General features: G+C 39.6%; 3 protein-coding genes across 3 annotated transcripts; all 3 read left to right on the top strand.

Moving 5' to 3' along the window:
* The first annotated feature begins 1,736 nt into the window (after positions 1-1,736).
* On the top strand, positions 1,737-12,235 carry nelfb (negative elongation factor complex member B). The gene is made up of 13 exons (XM_076165206.1): positions 1,737-1,963; positions 3,321-3,481; positions 5,395-5,494; positions 6,118-6,348; positions 6,773-6,958; positions 7,186-7,298; positions 7,477-7,579; positions 8,637-8,732; positions 9,143-9,285; positions 9,984-10,090; positions 10,365-10,506; positions 10,957-11,065; positions 11,755-12,235. The coding sequence occupies exons 1-13, from the start codon at positions 1,862-1,864 to the stop codon at positions 11,911-11,913; spliced, it is 1,752 nt and encodes a 583-aa protein (XP_076021321.1). The 5' UTR covers positions 1,737-1,861; the 3' UTR covers positions 11,914-12,235.
* A 2,199-nt stretch (positions 12,236-14,434) lies between these two features.
* Positions 14,435-17,621, top strand: LOC143012091 (P2Y purinoceptor 4). Its single transcript, XM_076165146.1, has 2 exons — positions 14,435-14,498; positions 16,177-17,621. Exon 2 carries the CDS (start codon positions 16,206-16,208, stop codon positions 17,205-17,207), a length of 1,002 nt encoding a protein of 333 aa, XP_076021261.1. The 5' UTR covers positions 14,435-14,498; positions 16,177-16,205; the 3' UTR covers positions 17,208-17,621.
* A 577-nt stretch (positions 17,622-18,198) lies between these two features.
* On the top strand, positions 18,199-27,372 carry arrdc1a (arrestin domain containing 1a). The gene is made up of 8 exons (XM_076165186.1): positions 18,199-18,387; positions 20,436-20,546; positions 21,103-21,153; positions 22,857-23,011; positions 23,309-23,491; positions 24,222-24,398; positions 24,886-25,459; positions 26,215-27,372. Exons 1-8 carry the CDS (start codon positions 18,270-18,272, stop codon positions 26,250-26,252), a joined length of 1,407 nt encoding a protein of 468 aa, XP_076021301.1. The 5' UTR covers positions 18,199-18,269; the 3' UTR covers positions 26,253-27,372.
* Positions 27,373-27,787: the final 415 nt, after the last annotated feature.

The following is a 27,787-nucleotide window of genomic DNA, read 5'->3' as shown; positions in this document are numbered from 1 at the left end:
ATGTGGACTCGTCAGACCACAGCACACTTTTCCACTTTGTGTCAGTCCATCTCAGATGAGCTCAGGCCCAGAGAAGCCGGCGGCATTTCTGGGTGTTGTCGATATATGGCTTCCGTTTTGCATGGTAGAGTTTTATCTTGCACTAGATGTAGCGACAAACTGTGTTAACTGACAATGGTTTTCTGGAGTGTTCCTGAGCCCACATGGTAATACCCTTTACAGAATGATGTTGGTTTTTACTGCAGTGCCGCCTGAGGGATCGAAGGTCACCAGCATTGAATGTTGGTATTCGGCCTTGCCGCTTACGTGCAGAGATTTCTCCAGATTCTCTGAATCTTTTGATGATATTATGGACTGTAGATGATGAAATCCCGAAATTCCTTGTAATTGTACGTTGAGAAATGTTGTTCTTAAACTGTTGGACTATTTGCTCACGCAGTGGTTCACAAAGTGGTGAACCTCGCCCCATTTTCATTCTGCACTGTACTGTAACTGCTGCACATTAATTTCCCTCGGGATAATAAACTTTCATCTCATTTCATTTCATCTCATCCCATCTCATCTCATCTCATCTCATCTCATCTCATCTCATCTATCCTTGCTTGTGAATGACTGAGCCTTTTGGGGAGCGTCCCCGTAAGGCTCAGTCGTTCACAAGCAAGGATAAGATATTTTATTATTTTATACCCAATCATGACACTCACCTTTCCAATTAACCTGTTCACCTGTGGAATGTTCCAAACAGGTGTTTTTTGAGCATTCCTCAACTTTCCCAGTCTTTTGTTGCCCCTGTCCCAGGCTTTTTGGAACGTGTTGCAGGCGTCAAATTCAAAATGAGTGAATATTTGCATAAAAACAATACAGTTTATCAGTGTATCAGTCATTTTAAGATAATTTTAGAGACTGAATGGTTAAGTAGTAGAAATAATTATTGATTACTGCTGTTATGCTGATCATCTCATCTTTTGTCAGGTTTTCGGTTGACATTTGATGCCATTTCTGCATGATGATGTGGAGCATCAGCAGTGTGTTTCTTTGTGTCCCGCCAGTAAATGTCCTGGCGTTTTGCCAATGGTAGTCAGTCATGATATTTAATCCTGATATTCATGATATCAAATCATGTGGTGTCCCACAAGGGTCAGTGTTCGGACCTAAACTTTTTTAGGTCCGAACACTGACCCACTGACTGTTAAATTCTTTAGGTAGGTTTCACCAGAAATTAAGTAATATAATAATAACATTTTTGCAGGTGATACCAACATTTGTTGCACAGATGATAATCTGGTGACGCTTTTGATAAAGGTTAGAACAGAAATGTCTAAATTAAGATGATGATTTGACCGGAGTACATTGCCATTAAATCTGTGAAAACAATTTATACTAATAATATACAGGAATAATAAAATCAATTACCCAGAGAGCAATTATATTAATTTGGAATTGTAACCACCTATAAAAGTTTAATAATGCTTTTTTTCTGTATAGTCCAGTTTCAGCCCCATCATAGTTGCACTGAAGTAGTGGCAGATTTGAAGGAATCACTCGTGAGTCCTCCTCTTGCTCCATCTCATAATCATTGCCAGTGTGGTATATCTTACATGTCTTTATTATTTCCTGCCATATTTACCAGATACATTGTTTATGAGTATTGCGAGCGCGTACTGCTGCGCGTATACAAGCGGAACCTCTTTTAGTTTAGTTTAATTCCGACGGACTTTTGACAAAGTTGCTCCACAGGAAATGTGTGCTGATAGCGGAAACGTTGTAAGAGGCGTGTTTTGTTATTAGCGGTTGCAAACCCTCCTGCTGGCGTTCCACATGATAGTGTAATTCTTGAAATTGATGAAAAATCCAGCGGAAAATGTTTGCGGGCCTGCCTGAGCTGGGGATATCCAACGGCGAGGATCTGAAAGAAACCCTCACTAACTGCACGGAGCCTCTGAAAGCCATTGATCAGTTCCAGGTAAGTCGGTTGTTTACTTGATTAAAACGCAAGCTAATGTAACAAACTATTTTTGTTATATTGCTAATTACACTTAAACACGCGGTTTAAATTATATCTGTTAGTCGCGGGGAGAATTTTAGCAACCAGCTTTTTGATCTTATCAGTAATTTAGCTAGTAATCTAAACGTGAATAAAAAAGTGTGCGCGCGCGAAAACAATCATAATTGGTTCAATCAGTAAGTAAGATTTGACTCTTATGCACAAATACTCTTTTACAAGGAGCCCGCCAAATAAAGCAAACATATATATTTGCATATTTGTCATCAGCCAATCGAAGAACAATTCACTATCAGTGGTAAGGCTTTGTTCAATATTACAGGCGAGGAGACGAACTATGTGTCCGCGTCTTAATTATGATCAGATATCACATGGAGGACTTCTTCTAAAATCCACTTTCAAATTGCTCATTGAAATAGCATGAACACGGATTGATGACGGTAGAATGGCTCAGCATGGTCGTTCGGTAATCGGAACGTCCCTGGTTCGATTGCGGAAATTGAAACCATAATTGCTAATGATGTGCAATTTGGCTCTTGCACCTCCCACATAATCAGATTGCCTTCATTATGCAAACACTTGTTTATTCATGATTGTCGTTGGAACAATAATTTAAAGCATGAAAAAAGTTTCATAATACCAAGGAGACCTATGCAACCATTTAAGATAAGATAAGATAAGAAGACATTTTATTATCCCGAGGGAAATGACTGAATTTCCACACTCCTAGAAGCTCTGAGCTCTAAGGTTTCCACCTCCCAAAGCCTTTTCAGTGGCAAATCACTGTTAAACTCATCAATAGCTTTTCCTTGTTTTTCAGAACAGATGGAGATACAGCACGATGCCACATCTCAATGTTTCTCCTTTGATGAGCTTGTGCCTTGTTGTACCTTACATGTAGTTTGCTTTTAATGAACATTTATCAAACGAAAATCTGCTAAATAGCATTTTTCATAGTGTATATGCAGTCACTTTTTACATTTTGCAATCATTCATTCATATCAGTTAGTTGCTGAAATGTTCACTAACAGATTGACAAAAAAGTAAAGACACCCAATGATGCCATTTCAAATGTGTACAATCTGTGTACAGCAAACTTGCATTTGTGTTGAATGTGTAACAAGTGAACTAATGACTTAATGCTCCTCATATCATAATAGTCAAATTATGTTCACAAAGTGGCTGATTGCATATTATGTTTGTAAATGTAACCATAGTTACCATGGTTACACTGTCACATTTTAAATTAGTACATACTGTTGTGAACTGATGTTTTCTTCATATGGGAGTGAAACACAATCTCTGTGGTATCTTGCAGATGGAAAATGGCATCCTGCTGCCAACTCTCCAGTCTGCTCTTCCATTCCTGGACCTCCATGGGACGCCTCGGCTGGAGTTCCACCAGTCTGTCTTTGACGAGCTGCGGGACAAGCTGATGGAGCGAGTTGCCCATATTGCAGAGGGCAAAGAGGAGGACAGGTGCGTTATAGAATAGAATAGAAACTTTATTGGGTCAAATCACATGCAAACACATTATCATGCAAACACATTATCATGCAAACACATCATCTGAAGTCTGTCTTATGACAACACACACCTGCATTACAGAGGGGTCAACACAGGGAAACCTTGAAGGGCGCCCTTGAGGAGTTTGGGCTCAAGGGCGCTCCAGCTGCCAGTCCACTTTCTTGGTCCATGCAGGGAATCGAACCGGCAACCCTCCGGTTACCAAGCTGAGTGCGGGCAGTAGCTCACGGTTCACGGTTATTTTAGCTGGGTCCGTGTGTGTAACACATTGCCATATATAGATTATTATTTGTTATTGGTTCCTGTTGACTTTGAGTAATGTGTTTGTCTAATTTTGTCTAAAGACCACAGCCTAGGGACCATGAAGGAAGCTCAATAGAACTCTGCCTCGATTGTGTAAGACGACTTAACAAAATTGAATCCCCATAGTCAAGATATCACAACCCATGTCAGGACATGCAAAAAGAAGTTTACATTAGGCCTCTCAATATGTGTTCAATATGGGTGTTCTGAATATATACTTATATATATACAGTATATATTTCTGCAACTAGCAGAAATTATGAAACCATTTGACATACAAATGAGCGTACAGTTGTGGGACATTTTTGAGATTGGTTTTGTTTTTCAAAGAGAAGGGGAGAAATAAGAGGAAAGAGGAAAGAAATATTGATTGGAACCTTGACCTTGATTGATTGACCAAGGAAATGTGATAAATTGTGACTTAAGCTACAGTCAGGTTGTATAGGTGGTGGATGATAGCGTTGATGGTGATGAATAATTGTGTTCTGTACCAGAGAGATATTAGTAAAGCCACAGACATGAGCCTCATTTTAACTAACTATCCTGAGTTCTGCTTCATAGTATAGGCCTCTGAACGTTAATGCAGAACTCCAGAATAATGTCAGGACATGCAAAAAGAAGTTAACGTCAGGCCTCTCAATATTGTGTTAAGGTCTGCAACTTAATATTATTTTTGTAACGATTCATCTACAGATTATTAAAAAAAAAAACTCCCTTTTACAATCCAACATATTGCTTTTTCAATTCAAGTGATGGAGCGCAATCTGCATTCAACAACAACAAAACATGAGGCAATGTGATATTCAAGTCACTTTCAGAAGAAATAACTGCAACCTCAAGATTAGCTGCCCAACATAAAACCATCTTAAATAGATATTAATGATAAATTGATTACATTAATAATTGTTTTATATTTATTACAATAATGTTAATATAACATTAATATCAAATTTGTGCAATTTGAGTAACACTATAATAACTGAAACTTGCAATCTGTATGAAATCTCAATTTAAACACCTAAGCACATACATACATATCTCTCTCTCTCTCTCTCACTCACTCACTCACTCACTCACTCACTCACTCAGGACTTTGTGTGTCCTGAGAAATATAAAAATATAAAACAGCCAAATAACAACGCTTGATTATAACGTTACGTTAACAGCGGTGCAGGAAAGACTGTAGACATAGACAGTTACAAATTCAGTTTCAAGTGACTCCAAGCAGAAACACTTTCGGCATATTGATCATCCTAGTGTATTATGCTTGGTGGGCGGGGACACAAAGTAAACAGGACTTACGTTGCCGTCTTGCTGCTGCCTTGACGACGCGCTCCGCGATGCTTTCGCTTAGGTTGGTGTTGGTGCGGAGCAGTTGTACTGCTGCGAAAAGCCATTTGTAGTTCGCAGAACTGTCTAAAATACTCCCACACATTATACGATCTGACGCGTCATCCCAGCCCCAATTGTGTTCAATATGGCAGAGAAGAGGAATGTGAAAACAGCCTTCTAGTAATAAACTCTGCACTTTTTTATTAATGTGTTTTTTCATCTAACCGTAGATATGGGAAGCTTGAAGAGCTGCTGGAGAAGAGCTTTCCACTAGTGAAGATGCCATCTATTCAGCCAGTGGTAATGCAGGTGCTGAAACATCTACCTAAGGTAAGTCTATCTTTAAGGTTTATTTACTTTCTGACTCATTACATGTAAAGATAATACATTTAAACTACTTTATAACAATGAGCCCTTGGGTTTCAGCGTTTTTGTAGTATTGATTAGAGATTCATTCACTGCTGACTTTTGGCAGGCTAGCTTCCCTTAACATGCAAGCAAGAAAGGCACCATCAATACGTTCTCTGTGCGGAAATGTGATTATTGCATCCACTTTGATGAACACCTTTAATAGGTAAAGTAGAGTAATAAGCAACACTAAAGTAAAACACTGTCAACCCTGAAAGTATGTTAATTAAAAGTATTGGCTACAGCATTGTGGAGGTGCAAACTGGCTGTAGAAGAGCCTATTCATTCACATCTATCGAAGATGGATGTGTACATGTTTCAGCATCATTGAGGTGTTTTATGTCCGATCTCACTAAATAAGAAGAACCAAGTTATTTTGTCACATTCCCCATTACTAAATCCCACCAAGGCACACAGGTTGAAACCATAGTTATAAATGTGAACAATTTAAATGAGCCACCTTCCCCCAAAATGTGTGAAAAGCAAAGGTCAGTATGCAAATGTAAAGGCATCCCTTCACCTGTAACACTTGATCCCACCTGCAGGTGCCAGAAAAAAAGCTGAAGATGGTCATGGCTGACAAGGAGTTGTACAAGGTGTGTGCTGTGGAGGTGAAGCGGCAGATCTGGCAGGACAATCAGGCTTTGTTTGGGGATGAAGTTTCACCCCTCCTCAAGCAGTACATTGTGGAGAAAGAGGCGGCTCTGTTCAGCAGCGACCTCTCCATCCTGCACAATTTCTTCAGTCCTTCCCCCAAAACAAGACGCCAAGGCGAGGTGTGTCACAGTATCAACTTTTAATAAATTGGTTGCATCATACAGGGCCACAGCCAGGGTTTTGGTAATACCGAGGTCCGGGGGGGGGGGGGGGGTTATCTATCTATTGATTGATTGATCTTTTGTTTTTTTTACTTCATTTATTCATTTTATTGACGATTTCAAGACTATGTAAATCCATTTGAAGAACACTAAAAATTAGCAGATTATACCAAAATTACACAGACAAACAAACCTATTAGCTTTTTTGGGAACAAATGTTTATTTTTTTAAATATAACATTATTACTGAGATCCGGACCTCAGTGACTTCATAGATGACTATGGCCCTGATATGAAAATGGGATCATTCTGAAATGAGGAGCGTTGTGGTGTGCATTGGTGATATGTCATGGTAACTTTCCCTGTCGTCTGTTGTACTGCAGGTGGTGCTAAAGCTGACCCAGATGATTGGAAAGAACGTGAAGCTGTATGACATGGTCCTGCAGTTTTTACGAACCCTCTTTCTGCGAACTCGCAATGTTCACTACTGCACACTGAGGGCAGAGTTGCTCATGTCCCTCCATGACCTAGATATCAGTGAGATCTGCTCTGTTGACCCCTGCCATACGGTAATAGCACAATCATTTGAAGGCCAGTCAGTCCATCAGATAAAATGATCTTAATTCAGTTGTTATAGCAGAAGAGATAGATCAAGCAAAAGGATAATCCGACATCGATAAAATCCAGAGGTTCATGTTTTTCCAAATTGTCATTCCACTACAGCTCTTTGGGTTTTTTAATTAATGCGTTGCCTTATTTTGCACTGTTGTGTATTTCTGTGTTTGTACTTTTGCAGTTCACTTGGTGTTTGGATGCCTGCATTCGTGAGAAGTTTGTTGATGGCAAGCGAGCCAGAGAGCTGCAAGGTTTTCTGGACGGTGTGAAGAAGGGACAAGAGCAAGTGCTGGGGTAAGAGAGGAGGGATACCAGGGAGTTAAGAGGGCTGATGGAACACAGGATCTCTCAGGGTTTCTCCAGTTACGGAAAATGTCAAAAGAATTATTAATGATGAGTTCTTGACAAGTTGAGCTAGAACCTGTGAAGGAAAACAATTCAGATATTTGGAACTCATCTGTGTGCTTTCCAGGGACCTTTCCATGATCCTGTGTGACCCATTTGCCTGTAATACCCTCGTACTGAGTATCATGAGGAACTTGCAAGAGCTGCTGAGCCAGGACTCTTTACCCAGGGTGAGCATCTTATCTCACATTTACCATATTAGAAAACCGATCTTTACTCTTTAACCCAGCCTGTTAACCATATCAGTGTTGTATCTTTGTGTGTGTGTGTGTGTGTGTGTGTGTGTGTGTGTGTGTGTGTGTGTGTGTGTGTGTGTGTGTGTGTGTGTGTGTGTGTGTGTGTGTGTGTGTGTGTGTGTGTGTGTGTGTGTGTGTGTGTGTGTGTGTGTGTGTGTGTGTGTGTGTGTGTGTGTGTGTGTGTGTTTTTGTTGAGTGTTGGTTTTGGTGTCAAGTTTAGCCAACAGGGAGGAGATAACGTGTGTTGGCAATTGAAAATTAAATGGATATTGGTTTTCACAATCCATGTACTGATTAACATTTGGGCATTCCTTGTATCCTTGGCCAACATCAAAAAAACAGGAGATTATTAACATATGTCCGAACAAAAGCTAGACACTTAGTGATCAATTCCTGTTTCTAAGGGCATTCATTAAGAACTGCAAAAATACAGTTTAACCTCCTTAACGATGCATAATTGATTAATCTCTTGTGGACTGGTGCTTGTATGATATTTTGCTTGGAAAGAACTCCTAATAGGTTGTTCACACATAGATCTTGTTGAGGGTTACTAGAGCTAACATATATATGTCAAAAAATTTACAAAAATTGACAAATGAACAGTTAAACTTTCAACGTCTAACGGCTTCCACTTCCTCCAATAAATGAATAATGAATAACAAATATATTTCCTTTAACTATAACAAAAAAGCAAAATAAATGTGCTGTCATTATTTAAATTGCGTCCTTGGTTTAAAAGTTTTTTAAAAAGTACTGAAAGTAAGCAGTGTTTGCTTGATTGGCAACCTTCTGTGCCTAGTCTTCAACTACAGCTGCTCTTTTATAAAGCACAACATACAGTATGCACTAAAGAAACATATTATTAGAATATAGAAACATATTAATTTGGTCAATTCAAAACGGCAATTATTGATTGATGAATCATTATGGGCCCTAGTTTGCTTACTCTTGTGTGCCATCCAAACATTATGCCCTTTCCTCTTTTTCTTAGGACAGTACAGATTTGATGCTGCTTCTGCGGATGCTGTCACTTGGCCAAGGGGCTTGGGATATGATTGACAGCCAGGTCTTCAAAGAGCCTCGTTTGGTAAGTGCACCATTTGTTTTAAACCTTATCAGTGGTCCAAGAAAGCAGAACCAGAGTCGGCTTTTGTCAATCAGACAACTGGCTTTATACTTCAATTACACAAGGCTTCTTGTATTATCGTAGAATGGCCTATATAGTAGTATAGTCCTATAAATAGTTTGCTCTAGAGATAATGTTTTGCCTGTCTGGGATTCAGCAAATGCCCCCAAACACACCCATTTTTACCTCTCCCACATAGCAATTGATTTAGTTTAATATGAGTTAGTTAACACCACCTGATTCAATCTGTTAGTTTCCATCTGATCATGCCTTAGAATCTTGCCATACATACAGTATAGGTCCAAAAACATTGCAATGGAATAAATTGAAATCTATCACAACTATCTGGCTCCCTATGTGTCCATTGTCAGGATTTGGAAGTAGTGACACGGTTCCTGCCCGCCATGATGTCGGTGGTTGTGGATGACCACACTTTCACTGTAGAGCAGAAGCTTCCTAGTGAGGAGAAGAGCTCGCTGATCTACCCCACTGCTCTACCAGACGCCTTCACCAGGTAAACACTGGAGGATGTTACTCTGTTCATGCTTTTTTAAAGTTTAAATATCTTTCCTCACTGTTCGATGGACACATTCTCTTTTCTCTACATTGACATATGTAGCATGACTAAAATCTACGTGGAAATAGTATAACCGTTTTTCTCAGTCACTTTTGTACATTGTTCAGCCTTCACATCATCCAGTCACTGTGCACACAGGGATTGACGTTTTTTTCTCAAAGAGCAAGTTGAAAATGTTATAACTTTATCTGTATTTAAACCTGTAAATAAACCAAAAAATTAAATCAATGGCGTGTAAATTAAAAGGGAAAATATTTTAGATTCTGCACTAGGTCTAGGTCTTACTAGGTCAATAATCAAATGTGGGCTTTGCCTAAACTGGTAAAATCAGTTGTATCCAAAGGCCGACCAAAATTGACACACAAGAACAGCAATGACATCACTAAACCACTTCTCAGGAAGGGAAGTAAGGCCAAATGCTTTGCAGGGGCATAGATGACTTGGGGGGAAAAAAAGTTGTATTTACTGATGAAAACAACTTTGATGTATGGAGAAGAACAGGAGAGGGATTGATACGACAGTGAACAACTGAAAAATAGTGGTTATGATGTGGTTCTCAAAAACAGTTGATGGAAATGGAGTGAGCCATGACATAGCTGAGGGTCGTTGTGATCATTGGTGTTTTTGCATCTCAGGTACCTGCAGGAGAACAGGGTGGCCTGTGAAATGGGGCTCTATTACATCCTCCACATCGCCAAACTAAGGAACAAAAATGCCTTACTAAGACTTCTACCAGCCCTGGGTGAGCATCCTCTGACTCTGCATCTCTTTTGTTTGCCTGATTGCATTCATTAACAGTGACACTACCATTGCCAGTGTCTCCTAAAATCATGCAAAGTCTCTATATGTCCTCAATCAAATGATTGAAACTCACATTTTAAATGCAATGCCCCTTAGATTGGAAAATGACAAGTGCAGTTGTGGTTTGACTTTGATACACAATGTTTTACCAAAACCTTTTCTAGCAGTTTGATTCCTTCCAGTAAGAGATGTATATCACTGCCTTTCACCCACAGTGGAGACCTACAATGACATGGCCTTTGGCGATATCTTCTTGCACCTACTGACTGGACACCTCACCCTGCTCTCTGAGGAATTTATTTCAGAGGAATTTTGCTCTGTTGTCTTTGATGGTTTCCTCCTAACTTCTTATTCCAGGTGGGTTCCTTGTCCCATTGTCACTGTAAAGGAAAAGTTCACATTACTGGCTGAAGTGGCCCAAATCTGATTTTGTTTTACATCAGTTTTGTTCAACTGCATGTACGATCCAAGATCTAATTCATATGTGATTTGTATTGATGTGGTCACTGTGAAAACGTCCACCACAAGCCAATCTGACCCCAACGTGAGCTAGAACACCTGCTCAATATCCAATTTGTTGCTAGTTACTCAATGCCACTTATTGCAGCATAGCGTGGTCAGATCAAATTTTCACTCAAAATAGGTATTTCAACCGCTAGGTGAAGATGGAAGCTTATCATGAAGTGCTATAACCATTCTAGAGAAAACACATTTAAATAGTATTGCCATACTGTTTGGTATGTGAGGCCCATACTGCACTGTGCTATCTGGTAACCAATGTTTTGTTCCTTCCTCAATCTGTTACAGCAAAGAGAACGTCCACAGGCATACATTGCGTATGTTGCTGCATCTTCACCACAAAGTGCTGCCATCGCTCATGGAAACTTTGATCAAAACACTTGAACCCCCCAAACAGGTTGGCTTCACTTCCGTTTTCACTTCCTTATTTGAAATAAAACTGCGATACACTGACCGGTAAGGTAGGATACAGTTCCACATGTTAATGTTTATGGATGCCAAGTTCTCACTCACACATTGAAATATAATATTCAATACATCTTCACGCATTTGTACGTTTGTCAAGCTATTCACACAACGCTGTTGTGAAAACACTCATTCCAGTCTGACGGTAAACTTTATCGGCATGAAATCTTTTAAACTCTGTCTGGTTTGGTGTTTGGTGTTGGCACCATTTAATACTGTACCTAAGCACATTCAGTTGATCACTTAGTTTATTTAAATTGATTATATGTGATCTTACATCTCGTGCGCTGTACCTCTTCCTGAGAACACTTTCTCCCGCTCTCTTTCACACATGCCTCTCTCCAACCCCTATGCACTAGGACTCAATGCAGACACTACTATTCAGTTGCTTTGTCCAGCAACAGCAACATGCCGGTAGTAGAACACAGTTGCTCTAGTAACATAATAATGGCACTTTGTAATTAATGTGACATTTTTAATGAACTATCAAAATCAGTGAACTCCGACCCAGCCACTATAGCAACATTTAAAATGCATGTGTCTTTGCACGTTGTCATACTTCACAGCATGTGTTGTATTTCCTGTAACTGATGTGATCCCGTGCTGTGCTGGTGTCCACAGAGCGGTGAGCCGGTGAAGGAACTGTACAGCCAGCTGACGGAGAAGCTGGAGGCCCAGAAGAAGAGCCCTCCACCACCAGAAGAAACTCCCACCCTGGACCTGGGGCTGCACCCGGTGACGGTCCCCACCACATCCTCTACCCCAACCACACCTCTCTGAGACAAGACCATAGTAATGACTGATTGTAAATACAGCCAGGAGTTTGGCCCAGGAAACATCACAAAGACGTATTGTTGTTATTTCTCATTTATTTCTTGTTGAGGGTTAGCTTGTTTAGTTTGTCTCTGAGAGGTTCTTCCAGCTCTGACAGAGTAGTCAGAGTAGTGGCCAAATATATTTTCAAAATAAAGCCATTGCTTTTCTAAAATTTGTGATCTTGCCTCATTGTCCAAATATATATTTTCATATGTAATTGGAATTTCAGTGTGGAGTGTTTTGTCTGTCGGTAGCACAAGAAGCTTGTAAATAAACTTGTTGAAGACTTCTTGTCCAAAATCCTCTGCTGTCTTCTTATTACTATAACCAGTCCCAGGCCCTTTTGCTGTGTAGATTACTTGCAACTCCTTGAAACTGATTTTAGGCCAAAACTGCACTCAAACACAACAAACACTTATTACATAATATTCTATGTCTTTTCCTCCTGACAGTGCCTTTCGAAATCATCAAGACTAATGCTGAGATATCTAGTAATAGGACAATGTACACAACAGATACATACTTTGCTTTAAATCGACTGATGTATGGTGTTTGCATGCTTTAAAGTGAATTAGATCATTCGTCATAATGGAGAAATATGTATGTATGTAAAATGAGGGGTATGAGTTTACTGGCAGTTTCAGGGGTTTGAAGCGGGGGCGAAAGTGTCAGCAATCACTTATTAGAATTTGGACTGAAAGAATCACGTAAAGCACATGAGATCAGGTGCCGCTTGAAATGAACTTGATTTAGAGGATTTTCTCATTAGATTGACCTTCGGTGCACAGCAGCAGGTAGCAGACAAACTGCTTCTTAATATCCAAAGGACAGAAGAGATGAAAAACATTTAATCAATGAATAATTACTTTGGAGACAAGATCTCAGAAATTTTCTAAAGATTTTCTTAACATTGTGAAATTTTCAACATTATGGTTTGAAGTAACACAATCAATACGTGTAATTGTTTTAAATCTGTCACTTGTGTGTGGAGTTTCCATGTTTTTCTTCTATCAAAAAACGTGTCAGGTTAATTCGCCTAACATTGCCCTTGAGCAAGGCATTAGTCTGTCAAACTGAAGCTTAACCCCCCATCATTGCCTTGGCAGACTTACTGTATGTATCTTTTTCATTTCACTTCCACTGCCATTTGCACAACTTTTTGTTTGCACTGATCAGACTCCTTGCACTATTTATTTACATATTTATGAATTTATAATTATAGTTAGTATATATAGTATATATAGCCTTACTCCTGTGTTAGGGTTGGCAGCGACCCTTTCTGAGTTCTAAATGCATAAAAAGAACCACATAAATTTGTTTATCACATCAAGGCCTTTTGACTTTGTCAGGAACCTCTATTTCAACAAAATAAAAAAAATGAATGAGTGAATGATGACCTTTGTGTTGTTAGGGTTGGTTTCGAGGAGGTCACCAGTGGTGAAGCTGCTCCTGCTGAAAGATTCAAGTCCAAAAATGGCAAGATCTTTTGGAGCTCAGTACCTCAGGATGTACATGGCAGGGCAGCTGCTGCAAATGTCAAAATTACCCCCAAACTGTAAAACGGTTTTGAATGGTCTGACATGACACTTGGGTGCCTCTCACCACCCTTAAATGTGTCTGGAGTTGAGTGGCATTCATCATCCGGTTCCACAGGTCAATGTTCACAGTGAAGCGGTCAACAGTGTGGGATGTGGCCAAAGGACGTCCACTTCTATGCCTTTCTGTGACTCTTCCAGTCTCTCTGTATCTCTGTTGTAACCTGCTGATGACACTCTGTGACATTCTAAGCTCAGTGGCCACTTCCGTCTGAGAACATCCTGTTTGAAGCCTCGCAATGACGAGGTACTATTGATCAGTTTTTAGGTGTGGTCTTGGTCTCATGATTTCAAAATGTGAAGAGCATGATGAGGAGGACTGTTTAAATACCAATTCTGATTGAACCAGGACATTTATTGGTCGATTCATGGATCAAACACATGTTGTGAATTTTACCGTTAAGCTCCTTGTTAGAGAACAGCAAGTTGTGCAAAAAGTACTGAAACATTGAACAGTGGACATGTGCATTCAAAAGTTTAGAGAAGGTCACATTAAGTTCACCTGTAAAGGTTATAGTGCATTTTAGGTTCATCCTGAAATTTCACCCGAAAGCCGAATATCCCTAACTTTTTCTGAGTAGTGTATATTCTGTATTCTGTACATATAATAGTACACTTTTCCACTTCCGGTTGGATGCTAACTGCATTTCATTGGCTTGAAACTGTACTTGCTCATTGACAATAAAGTTGAATCTAATCTAATCTAATCTAATCTAATCTAATATTATATAATGTGCCCTGATGAGAGGTGTTCACACAGTCTTGTGTGACTGTGTTTATTTTAACACCTTTTTATAAACACAGTTGTTTGACGGAAAATGCGTGGCTCAAAGTGAAACCAATCCATCTCTTGGTTCTCTTAGCCTTAGACAGGAACTACACCCATAACACCCTCATAGAGTATATAGCAAGTGTGAAATAAAAAGAGAGGCACTGAGGAAAAGTCCTTCTCTGGTAAGGTCTTACAGATAAACTACTCATAGGATCAGAGATGATAAGACAGCTTTGTACTTCTTAAATTATTATTACTAACCATCTGTGTATACATATATGTTGTAAAAATAAATGAATAAATAATAACATTTTAAATACAACTATTACTATGAAGCTGAAAATGTGTGTGCTACTTTGAATAGCTGGAATATGAGATGTTTCATGGCTTTTGAGTTTTATCAACAGGCAACGGTGTAAGTGTCCAGATTGTTTAAGTAACATTTTTGATGATCATAATGTAAAAACAGTCTGACTTAAAGTAGTAAATAATCTGTCCTCAAGATTTCACTCAAGTGAGAGTACACTAGTTTTGACAGTAAAAAGAAAAGTAGAATTTACTTTTACTGTCAGGTGAAAGTGTGCATCTAAGGGGGTTCCCCTGCTTGTAGATTAGATTGAGGATTGCAGGAACACAGATTACAGGCTTTTATATCAGTTGAATTACCAATTTGGAACTGAGACTTAAGGTTATGCAGGACTATTTTATTCTTAAAAATATCATATGCATGCAAACAAAGATATTATTCAATCTCTATCCAGTGAAACCATTGTGTCTACTTTTAAGGCTAAATTGCAGGACAATACTGCTGTTCTTTGGACTTTTATATATAATGTCAAAATGTAAATTTAAGGATGTCATAACAGGCTTTATTATTTATCTCATACTTCAATTTATCATGTAAATTATGATTTGTAAATGTAGTACCTGTAACTTCAGCATTGAATAAATGTTTTTTTCAATTTCTCTCTGAAATGCAATGAAAGAAAAGCAAATAAATGCTCAAGTATTCAGTCCTAAAAATGCATTATATCTAAGTATATCTACTTTGTTACTTTTACTTCCGCCAGCAGAAAATAGCATGAAACCTCCCTTGATGTTACTCCACCTCAGCTTTGAACACTTCTCAGTTCCTCAAAACATGTGAGAACAAGATCATTCTTTCCACTGATGAAACCCAACAGAAGATTTGAATCCTGATGGACAAAGTAATAGGAACAATTTGGACATTTATTTTTCTCCGTGAAACATCCATTAACATGTAAAAATATCCTTATATAGTTATTGTTGTCATTCCAGGTACCCCACAGGTCTCTCCTGCATTCTATAGTGTTGCTTCTCACTTGCTTGATTGCTTCACATTTCAAAGGACAAATGTGATTACAAACAAAGATGCTCAGTGGCAGCCGACCACGTATCACAGTCAGAGGGAAACTATTCCATCTTATTTCCGAATACATCACTAAAAACTCACCACAATATCGCAAGTTTAAGATACATTATGAACATTTTAATTCCCCCTCTTTATTGTTGTATTACTCTGACTTTTGTTTGACTGTAAACAAACAAACTAAATTTTGTAAATTCTGTTTCTTGGATTCAATACAAATGTTTAAAAGATTGGTTATATTTTGTGATATTTGTCTTATTGTTCGGCGCAACTCCACTCCATCATGGAACTCATGGTTAATATGTGGTCAGCGGGGCCTCCTCCCTAAGTCAACCAGTTGGTAAAATGTAACCCTGATGTTAACATTCTATGTTTAATGTAATTTCTCTATTTCATTTTTTTATCTAATGTCAGAAAAGTTACATATATAATATCTAATGATAAGCTGTAACCTCTCTTTTGGATCACAGGTTTAAGGGACTACGGATTAACTGAGAAAATGGATCCTATGCTTATTAATCCGCTGCCTCTGAATGCCAGCAATGACACTGGATCCTGCCCGATTGAGCCCCAGCACGTGTCCATCAACATCCTGCTGTGCCTGGTCTTCTTCCTGGGTTTCCTCCTCAACAGCTTCAGCCTTTGGATCTTCTACTGCCGGACGCCGTCCTGGCACAGCGGAACCACACTGCAGTTTCACTTGGCCCTCAGCGATGCCATCGTCACACCAGTCACCCCCATGATGGCAGTGTATTTTGCCATGGGCAGTGACTGGCGCTTTGGGCGGGTACTGTGCCAACTCAAGATCGCCCTGCTCAGTTCACATTTCTATGGAAGCACCATCTTCCTCACTCTCATCAGCATCCATCGCTTCATTGTTGTGGTTCACTTCAACAAAAGTTCCTGCATTAAGCAAAAGGACTTTGTCAGGAAACTGTGCACAGGAGTGTGGATTGTGCTTCTGGTCCAGGCTGTCATCTACGCGTTCATACTTCCACCCAGTAAAGAGGGCAGAAATAATCAATGCCTCTCCATCCATCAGAAAGACCTGAAAGAGGTGTACTTCATTATCAACTTCATCCTGTTCATCTTTGGCTTCGTCTTGCCTTTCACTGTTTCAGCTGTTTGCTATGGCCAGCTGGCGAGCATGTTAACATCTCGCCTCAACATCAGCACAGCTAAAGGCCTCAAGGTCAAGATGAAGTCTCAGAGGATGATTGGTGTGTGTCTCATGATATTTGGACTTTGCTTCCTGCCTCTTAACTTACTACGCACTGTGGGAGTGACTATCACAAAATACTACCCTCAAAAATGTCAACTTCTTCTGCAGGTAGAGACGGCTTATTATGCCTCCTGGATCTTAGCGGGAGTGAACAGTTGCCTGGATCCACTGCTGTACTGTTTTGGCTCTGGAAATTTCAAAGTTGCATTCCAGTCGTTGAGAATCTGTCAAAAAGAACGGCAGAATAGAAATGACTCAGAAACCTCAATGAATCAGTAACATGGAGACAAAGGGTTTCAGTTGTGAAAGTCGGATTTAAATATTGGTGGCAAAAGTCAAGTGTGAATTAAATTCCTATGGTTGGCAAGGAAAGATGAGGGGATAAGGCTTCTATAGAGTGACACCATGAATTTGTTTCCTGCACCATACTATTACCTGCACTCTGTCTATGCCTGTCTTTAGTGCATATATTACACAAATATCCTAGGGACACAATATATCTATTTTATGTATAAATACTTAAATAACCCTTGCTTTTTTTTGTTTAATACTGATTAATGTAGTCCTAACACTGCTTGTGAACCCATTTAAAGTTGTACAATTTTCTTTATATTACAATGATATTCTGATTCAATATTTTGGAAAGATGGAAACAATGTAGAAATAAACAATAAATGTTATAAAACTACACAATATTACAGAATCTTGAAATGAATCTGTAAACTCTAGTACTATGTTGTCCCTTTAAACAATAACCACGAGAAGTATGTATCACAACAAACCAGGATATGTGTGTGTGTGGAACACAGGATATCATAAGCACAATTACTTCCGTGCCACAGAATACATATTTTCTTGGATGTAGTCACATTTATATATTTGGTCCTAAATCTCTAATTTTCAAGATCAGTTCAGAACTTTTTAATGAAACCTACAAATGAACAAACAGCTGGAGAAATCCGAGTCAATCCAACCTTAATCCAGACAGTGTCAAAGTTCACACCATTGTGCACTGATTCTAGTTTGGCATTTTAAATAATTACATTAATGTCCCAAGCAGTTTCAAGATAAGCATCACTTTATAATTTGAGTGTTGGAACAATGGAAAATTTAGCAACTTCCTTTGTAATGTATGACAGAGAAAGTCCGTACATAAACCCTGAACACACTAAGCATATATAGTGTCATCGGGAACGTCTGAACTGATTGTGGAAATATGTTCCCGTAAATCAGCCTCTGGCAGATAATTGACGTCACGTTTAGGGGCGGGAGTAAGAAGTCGTATGTGAGTTCTCTTGTGCGTTCAGGTGAGAGTGTCGCACTCGCAGCAGTCAGGGGATCATGGGCAAAATCGAGGCGTTTGAGATCACATTGGACAAAAATAAGGTTGTGTACAGTCCCGGCGAGTCTATCTCTGGAATCTTGAGGATTAAAGCGTCGCAGTCGCTGCAATGTAAAGGTAAGAATCCACCTTTCCTCACCGACAACTGCGCACCTGTTAAGGTGAAAACGTCGTCGTCGCCAAACAAGGAAGTTGAGCATTTGTATACATATGTACCTGAGAAATAATATTTGAACCACGCCAATATTCGTCTTTGCTACTCGGCAATGACTTTAAAATTGTCTTGTTACATCTAATAATTCTCTTCATACCCTTAATGTTATTTGTACTGTATGTATAGCACTATATTATTTAGCGGCTGCGATACTAATTGCTTTTAATTAAAGGAAATGAAACGTAATTAGTTTTGTTTTAAATGTTATAAAGTAACCCATTTTATAATATTTCAATTTTTTACGTCCTAGTTTATGCCATGGGCAAAACTACAATAATGTTAAGTGGCTGTTTCGTTGTTGCATTGTTGTTTTACAGCTTGTCAGCTTGTTCTCTCTCCCATGCTGCTTTTTGTGAGTAAGAAGACAAAGACTTTTGTGTTTTCGTTTCAAATGTCACAGGTAGGAGTCTTGTATCAGTTAACAGGTGTTGACCCTCATCTCCAGCAGCAGTTATTGCTTGGACAAAAGGATTACAGTGTATGGAAGTGGCTGAGTCACTAAATGACAGCGAGGAGCCTGCTTTACTGCCTTGCTCCAAGTAATACAAAACATGAAGCCGGAAAGGAAGGTCAAACAGGAAATTATGTTACAGAGTAGAACGGCTCATCCTTTTCAAAGCAATTGCCCTTTCTAATCCAAACCATAATCCTATTAAATTGCCTAATTACAATCCATTTCCCCTCTACATATGAGTGGTTTAAGGACATTTGCATTACAAAGGTGTCCATTCCCTCATTGACCTCACTGAAGGTCACCAAAATCTCAATTAAGAATGTGGCAAGTGGATGTAACCTTTCCATAAGAGTAAGAGAGGCTTTATGTGTCGGATCCTGAAAGCCCAGACCCCCCTGCCCCCCTTTATGTCTTTCTTACAGGCTTCAGAGACTTTTTGTGACTGTTCTGGATATTGAGTGACATTTTCTCCTCAAGAGCATTCTCAAGCGCTCACCCTGCTGACTTGCCGACAGCTTCTTTGTGTGTTTGGGAGTTTCTGTTAGCAGGGCTTATTGGGCCTCCAGTCTGTTTACATTCCTCTGCAGGTAAAGCTGGTCAGACTGTAAGGTTTCATAATGCCCGGAAACGGATGTAAAACTAAGTCCGAGCAACTGTTTGAATCACAGATTGGGTCAAAATTGGCCTTGGCCCTGAGATATCAGACACGTTTCGACTGCTGAGCAAATATTGATACGGATTGATAATCCTGTCCAGCCTTTGTGGTTCTATGCTGATAACACTGGAAGTGATTTTAAGTACAGTATGTGACAGTATTTGTCTCTCTCAGAAATTAAGTTGCCGAGTTACATTTATTTACACATTACTGATACTACTGGCTACTGGTAGCTTTCGTGCAAACAAAATTGGCCATGCAAATATCCACATTAGTCTAAATTTAATGTGTAGCGTTTTTCCAAACAACACTACAAACGTTACTTGGATATGATTGTATGAACTAATAGACACTTTCATACTGTATAGAATAAACCATGTTGATGATGTGCCAAAAGTAAATGATTGTTTGAAAGTGAGGGGGATATTGAACCAAAATTGACCTTTTTGTTGCAAGCAATCCAATGATTTGTTATAACTTTGGAAATTGGGAAGACAACATAGCACCAAAGGAGCTGAAAATGTGTCTTGTTATTGATCTTGCTCACCCAAGGTTCTCTGATGTTTCTCAGGCACATTTGAACTTACCCTAAGAAGCAAAGCACTGGTGACATCATTGATGGTGGCTGTGCAGTAAGAGTAAAGTCCGCTCATTGAGAAAATGCACAATACCAGCCTTGTTCTGGCGCCTTAAATGGAATGCAGCCATTGTAGTTTGGAGTTGCACCCGTGTTTGACAATAGTCCATTGGGAAAACAGACTGTAGGACCTTTACTTCCACGAGAGGAATGTAAACATAGCTGTATCACTTCATCCAGTGTGCCTTTGTGTTCCCTCCTGCAGCAATCAAAGTGAATTGTAATGGTTTCTGTGGCATCACCAGTAAGGTTAACGACACGGCATGGACAGTGGAGGAACAGTACTTCAACAGCACCACCTCTGTTACAGACAAAGGTAAGAGGAGTTCTGTGGTCGCGCACAGCACAGCGGCCAAAGAGCTTGTCATTGTTATTTCAATAAATCCTGCATAATCTAAACAAGGAGTGTGTCTTACCACGTCAGGGATATACATATTGTGTCAAGTATCCAGTTGTTGTTCAGTTTTCTCCTTTGTGACACCAGGACCTTAGTGTCACAAACAACTTTCCACAGACTATAAACACTGGACCCATTTCATAAAAAAGAAAAACATTCTACATTTTAAACACTTTTAAGGTGCAAGTAAAAATTCTTGAAAAAGTCATTTTGCTGTGCAGCTCTCTGGTTCTCTTAATATATTTGACTTGACTTCACAAATGATCACCATTGCAAATGAATGAGCTTTAATGTGGAAAGACTGTTACAGTGCATAGTTTGTTCTTAGCAATTCACCCATTTTCTTGAGTGTGTCTCCACGCAGGCTGCTTTCAACTTGTGGTCCCGAGGCACATCTGTATCTTTATGAACAGCAGGGCCATTGTTGATGTTTCCACTGATGGATACTAATCTGTCCTCTCCGTGTGCCTCACAGGAACCCTGAAACAGGGAGAACACTCATTTCCCTTCAAGTTTCTTATACCAGGTAGGAACGAGGAGTGACAGGGATAAATGCCTGTCGTTGCACATTCTTCACTCTGTTTGTTCCCACATTTCGCAGCCAGGGAGACATGTCTAGGCATGTTGATAGTTTCCCATTGTCTTTTATGACTGAACAGCATGTTGACTGAAAACAATCACAAACAAACAATAATTTGCTATCTGGCATTAAACATGCATTCATGTTATCTGGATTCTACCACATTGCGATCAGATCTCCGGTCGGTTCTGCTGTATTTGTGGCCCTAATGTGCTGTATGGGAGGTGGAAGTTGGAACATAAACTTAAAATCCTGACACAATTTTTGACATGGCTGCAGCTGTATGTACTGCTTTTGCTAAGTCATTGCACATTGACCAAGTTATCTACACATGGATGGAAAAGAACATCTCCAGTATCTATTTGCTCAAAAGCAGGGTTTGTTTCAGGGGTAAAGTGCTAAAGATTTACGACTTCACGAGATTTGATTTTCTGTATTTTGGATGTACTGAATGGGAAACATCATTAAGTGATTATTTGATGGAATTTGGCCTGGAGCTCGTCCATGTAAGCAGAGAAGAAAGAAAATGTTTTTCCATCAAGAGAATGTTTTCCCATCATTTGCACCATCAGATATATTTTGCCCCGTGAAGTTTCCCCACGACAATAACAATGTTTTCCCTTATGAATTGCTTTCCTGTATGTGCAGCAATGTTTTATTTTTTGGGAATTTTCCTTTAAATTCATTCCTAAAATTATTTTAGGGGAGTCACACAATTTAAAGTGTTCCCATTTGTTGATAATGGATGAACCCTTGAACTTTGTTGAACTCTATTTTAGTAAGTGCACATGTCCACCAAAGACAGATTGACAACCTAACACAGTCAAACATAGCCTCCTTGACAGAGATAATTAGAAGGGTGCTTATTAGAGCTCAAACCATGGCTGAACAAGCCACAATTTGCCTTGTTTTAAATACTTGGATCAAAACGAAATTGCACTTTGTTTCAAAATGTGTCTTTCTTGTCTGCAAATGTGCAATGGTGTAGTTCTGAAAACAAATGTGTCTTATGACAAATCGGCAATGAAGTCCTCTTGTTGTTGTTGTGGTTTCTTTCTCTTTAGAAGTGTGTATTATTAGAACATCTCATTAAAGCAATAGTTTATGTTCATGGTCTTGTGAGCTGCATTGGCACATGACTGAACCAGAGACGTTTAGCTTTTGACAGGTCATTTACCTAGTGAAGTCATTTTTCCAGCTTACAAAACTTTTCCACGGTGACACAACAATAACACAGAAACTGAAAACCAACCAGACCGGTCTTTTGACTGTGTAGATGTTAATCTCACACTTGAAACATTTGTCAGCGGCTGATTTCACCCTTTCCCTGCCTGCAGATTTGCCAGGTTTATGTCATCTACATTGCTGTTTTCCTGTTACACATAAACTACGAAAATATGAAAAATTGTGTCAAGGCTCAAAGAATTGCAGCAATATCTATAAAAACTCCCTCAAGATATAGTAAATGTACTCTTGAGTTCTCATTGAGCGTGGAAAAATATTCCAATATTTTTTTAGCATTTGCAACTCATTAAATGGTTAAATAATTGCATGTGAACCTGATATCACATCACTCTCAGCTGTGAGTCAACAAACGTTTGACCTTCTGGTGTTGTAAAAGTAATGCATATGTGTCTGTTTCCCCACAGCCACTGCTCCAACGTCGTTTGAAGGCAACTATGGTCGCATCATGTACAGGGTGCGAGCGTTCATCGACACGCCGCGATTTGCCAAAGACTACAAAACAGAGAAACCTTTTTACCTGCTCAGCCTCCTCAACCTGAACGAGCTGCCAGACATATGGGTGAGACGCACAGTCTGTATGTTTGCATGCATGCTAAACTGACTCTTGTGTCATTCTTCTAGTCAAGTGAGCAGTTATGCTGAGCTTACACACTGTTTACATAGTCGCGCAAATTGATTTACGTTAATATACGTAAGTACATGTAAATTTGTTACTTGGAGTACGTCAGTTTTCACATTCCACTTTCCACTTCATTAGATTTGAGGAGCGGAACAACCCAGAGTTCTAACTGTGCATTTAAAAAAGTCTCTCTAGTCATATGTCAGGCTTCATGTGTGTATGAACGTCTCTATGCAGGGACCTCATTCATCTGCAGTCACCCAGCAGTTTACCTACATGCTGGTGAAAACAGGCACAGTGGTCCTGAACGCCCAGAGCGATATGAAGGGCTACACACCGGGTCAGGTCATCCAAGTGACGACCAACCTCCACAATCAGTCTGGGAAGAACACAGGCACTGTGGTGGCCAGTCTCATGCAGGTAAACACATACACAGATTTAGGGCTTTAAGCTTTATTCCATCTCACTTGCTTCTTGGTTACTTAACTGTAACCATGACTTGTAACTTGGGTAACAACCATTTGCAACAATTAATTAGTTTTTTTTCACATGCACATGTACTCATTTGGCAGAGGCCTTTTATGCAAAGACACTTACAAGTGAGACAGAACTCAAAGAATGAGCTGAGCTTCAGTCTGTAGTTGCTGTGGCATTTATGGTTTGTTACCTCTTCTTATTCCTGGTGAAACTGCTTCTGCTGTGTGATGACATGACAACGTGATGGCCTCATACAGAACGGAATCTGGTGGGATTGAAGTTCAGGATATAATATTTTCCAATTATTGGCATGTGGACATTTAGACTCCACGCTGTTTATAACTAAATTTGATGAGACAGAAAATTGATTTGAGAATGTTTTCTGACAACTGAGGTCTTTTACCTGGTACCTGTTCTGTCTGAAGTATAATGCTGCTTTGTCTGATGTCCGCAAACTGATGCTGAGGTCTCAGGATGTCCTAAAATGTATTAAAACTTTAAGCACTGCAGTAGGTTCTATAAATGAGCTCAATTTGGTAACACAATACAGTTTCTGAAGACTTGAACATGTTGTTTCAGTTATTATATGTGAGACCTTTAACAGTATTTTCTTCTCAATCACAAAGTGCTGTGTCCAATTAATTAAACTGCACAATGTTGACTGTGTCTTCAGAGAGTGACCTATGAGACGAAGAAGCCCACGCATGATGTGAGGACGATCGCAGAGGTGGAGGGTGGCGGAGTGAAGGCTGGCAAGGAGGCTGAATGGAAGGAGCAGATCATCGTCCCTCCTCTCCCCCAGTCCTCTCTTGCTGGCTGCGAGCTTATAAAGATCGAATATTATATCAGAGTAAGAAATGCTCCCTGTTTGTCTTGCTGCTGGCTTCAAACCTTTTATCAAAGCTGGCAGAACAGACCTTTAATGGTTTGGATGTTTTGAATTGGCACAGCGGGCAAAGCACAGGCGGAACTAATAACATTAAGAAGCACTCTGTTCTATAAAGGTGTGTCGGAAAACAATGAGTCACCAGCTGACACTCTAAAGGCAGCGATTGTTACTCACCTCTGTCGAGCTTAAACCTAATGACTTAATGACAATGCCGATCATCTGTGCCAGGACAGATGATCCGTCTGTCTTGTATCTGGATGGGCACTTCTCATATTTGACGTTCCGTAGACTAAATGATCAGTTAAATTAATCAGTACTGAAATAAATATCTGAGTATTCTTAATAGTATCCAGTTGATTGTAAATTAAAGAAAAGATCCCACATTAGGCTGAGTATTGATATCTAAAGTAACATTTGACCAACATTACTTTTGTCTTTGCACAATCAGGTCCGTCTAAAATCCCCAGAGGTCATGTTGACGTTACCGGTCCACATCGGAAATGTCTCGCTGGACAAAAAGTTGCGGCCCTCAACCACAGCAGCTGCTTCTCCCTCTGCCCATACTGAGACCACAGCAACCTCTGCCTCAACTGCAGAATCCACTAATGGTACCACCAGACCCCTATCGCTCCCTCACACTCCCCTGAAACCCGCACCCAGACCTGCCCCGCGCTCCAGACACTCGGCCCTCATCTCTCCCAGCGCTCCTCCGGCTGAAGAGCATCAGGGTGCTGCGGGAGGGACACTGATGAGCGATGCCATTCCCACCAAGAGCCACTCCCAGCTGAGTGCCTCTGGGCCACATGCCGTTGTGTCACCCAGTGCTTTCAGCTACGCCCCAGGCCTCACTTTCTCCCAGCACCAAGGGCGGAATGGCTCTGCGGCTGAATCCAGTGGACCTCTGTTCTGTGTGTCCACTGGCGCCACCATACCGTTCTTCTCTGACAACGGTGCAACACCCATGCCGACAGCGTGCCCGCTGATCCTGCCTCCAGACTATGGCACCTCTGCATATCCACAAGGTCAGTTTGCACTGTCACACTGTTCAGACCGTGTTCATGAATGTATGGTGGTGAAAAACATGCTGTAGAGGCAGGAAGGGAAGCTCTTAGTATTTGTTGTAATTTGATTCTACCGTAACTTCATTCACATCACCTTTTAAAACATTTTTTCTTTCTTAGTTTGCACCCTGTATAATATTTCTTTGCATTCATGTTGTATTTATTATACTTCTAATGGCTATCACAGTTATGTTGTATTTTACATCTAAAGCCAATGTAACACATAGAGTGTTGTCGTCTTATCAAAGTGCTGCGTCACTCTTGAAAGATACATTCTTGCAGCATCTTGGCACTGCAGATGTGCACATTAATGACAGTAAGATTTTTTATGACCATATGTTAAGTAACAGAGCCTTGTGGTGACAAAAACACTTCCCTATTTTTACTTTGTATGCATAAACTTTAGTTACGGTGATGAAAGTTAGCCAGTGTACTTGGTCTGTAGGCATCAGTCATCATTATGGCAAGTATCATCAAGTCCAGCGATCAGATCAGACCTTAACACCAGAATTTCTGCAAACAGGGCACTAGTGGAATTCATGTAAAATTAAGAAAGGTTCATCAAATTATTTAGTATAGTTTTAGTAACAGTAGTATGTCTTTCAGGTCTCAATGTGTGGCTGTAGTTTGTGCTTTGCTCTTTTGATACGCCAGTATACCAGTGTTCACCATGCGCTTGATCAGACGTGTGATGTGTAAAACTCTGTTTCTTACAGATGCTCCTCCGTCTTATGATGAGAGCTGCAACACATGAAGAGCTGGATGGAACTCCTGGACTCCACAAACCAGCGTTCAGTCACATCATTCTATATGTCCAACTAAAAATGCAATCACACATTTCCAAAATAAGAGTCTTGCCTTTCTGCTTTGGAACAATATGTTTTTTTTTTTTAACAGTTAAGCTGAGACTGCTTCCAACTCCTTATATAGACACAAGATTACAACATGCAGCCTTCAGTCATCAGGTCAAATTTGTTCCATCTGCAATTTTTCAGTCTTTACGGCAATGAACAAAAAAAAATTGGTGATCATCAGTTGGCCTCCACCTGACTAATCTCCACACAAACACGCCACAGCCAATCAACCTGTCTTTTATTTAATTTTTTTCTATTTGGGTACTTTGAAGGAGAGACAAGTGAAATAGAATGTGCAGAATTGTATTTGCTATTGTTTATAAACAGAAGCTACGTTTTTATTTCTGGGTTTTTTATAAATTCAATAGATGACATCTGTGATGTCAAGGTGTGAAAGTGTTTTTAATAGTCATCTTTACAAACTGTCGAATCAACCTTATCCTTTGGCTTAACATTGTTCTTTTTTCATGAAACCAAATAAAAAGGAAACCTTCCCAGATTTCTGAAAAAGTGAATCTTTCCTCCACTGGCAGGTTTTTGTTTTTAGTTAATATATGAAGGTGAATAGATGGCTTGTTTGGATGCTCATTCGCCTTAAGTAAATGATTTTTCATTGCAGCAACACATATTGCAGTGACATTATAATGCGTCATTGCTCTGTAAGGATCTCTTAATTCACTTTTTCTTTAGTCTCTTGTGATTGTCTCACAGTTGGAATGTTTTTCAAACTTTGTTCTTCAATTGTGTTTTAATAATTAAATCAGGTTTGCTTGTACAAATGATGTAATGTATGTCTGCTCAGAAACCACCTGGACAGTTTTCCCACCCACTAAGTGTATATAGGCCCTGCACTTGCCTGCTTACTCTGCTGCTGTGTTTTATTATTGAAGCAGTTCTTATGCTTGTATTTTCTTGATCATGTGTAATATATCTAACACAGAAATACATCATAGTTGTTGTTTTGCATGATTTCCAATAGGCGGACTGCCTGAAATTCAATAAATCAGTTAATCTGTTTTATATCTGCATTAATATTTATTTCTGACTGAAGTGATGTGGGTTCATCTCTATAATAACACACCTGCTGCTGCCCAGGCTTATCTGCCAGACACCTACAGTATAACCATCATTCAAAGAGTCAAAGATCTGAAATATTACTCTTTTCTGGTTATAAAAGACGATCAGTGTTTGTGCAATAACTTCTTGCATATATAAATGTAGCAGAATCTGTATCTTTTCATAACCTCTGAACTTCAATACGTAAACATGTTTGTGTTCAGTCGCTTCATGCAAAACATGGAATCAGGCACATTGACTCTCTTTAGCATTCACATTCACTGAATGAGATTTACATTTTTTCTCAGTGGTTGCACTCCTGGTTGTAAACTTCTTGGTGCTGCATTTGTGGAGCGCAAACTTATGCATTTTCAATTTG

This window comes from Genypterus blacodes, unplaced genomic scaffold (genome assembly GCF_046128005.1).
Source record: "Genypterus blacodes isolate CSIRO-AG114 ecotype Tasmania unplaced genomic scaffold, CSIRO-AGI_Gbla_v1 ptg000141l_1, whole genome shotgun sequence".
Lineage (NCBI taxonomy): Eukaryota > Metazoa > Chordata > Actinopteri > Ophidiiformes > Ophidiidae > Genypterus > Genypterus blacodes.
The sequence above is the reverse complement of the archived record's forward strand: the minus strand, read 5'-3'. Positions and strand labels throughout refer to the sequence as shown.

Bases quoted from the DNA above. Each gene is read 5' to 3' on its own strand.
- nelfb (XM_076165206.1), top strand. From the start codon at position 1,862: ATGTTTGCGGGCCTGCCTGAGCTGGGGATATCCAACGGCGAGGATCTG. The intron at 7,580-8,636 runs GTGAGCATCTTA...TCTTTTTCTTAG, and splicing joins GCCAGGACTCTTTACCCAGG to GACAGTACAGATTTGATGCT. The intron at 9,286-9,983 runs GTAAACACTGGA...TTTGCATCTCAG, and splicing joins CTACCAGACGCCTTCACCAG to GTACCTGCAGGAGAACAGGG.
- arrdc1a (XM_076165186.1), top strand. From the start codon at position 18,270: ATGGGCAAAATCGAGGCGTTTGAGATCACATTGGACAAAAATAAGGTT. The intron at 21,154-22,856 runs GTAGGAACGAGG...GTTTCCCCACAG, and splicing joins CTTCAAGTTTCTTATACCAG to CCACTGCTCCAACGTCGTTT. The intron at 24,399-24,885 runs GTAAGAAATGCT...TTGCACAATCAG, and splicing joins AGATCGAATATTATATCAGA to GTCCGTCTAAAATCCCCAGA.
- LOC143012091 (XM_076165146.1), top strand. From the start codon at position 16,206: ATGGATCCTATGCTTATTAATCCGCTGCCTCTGAATGCCAGCAATGAC.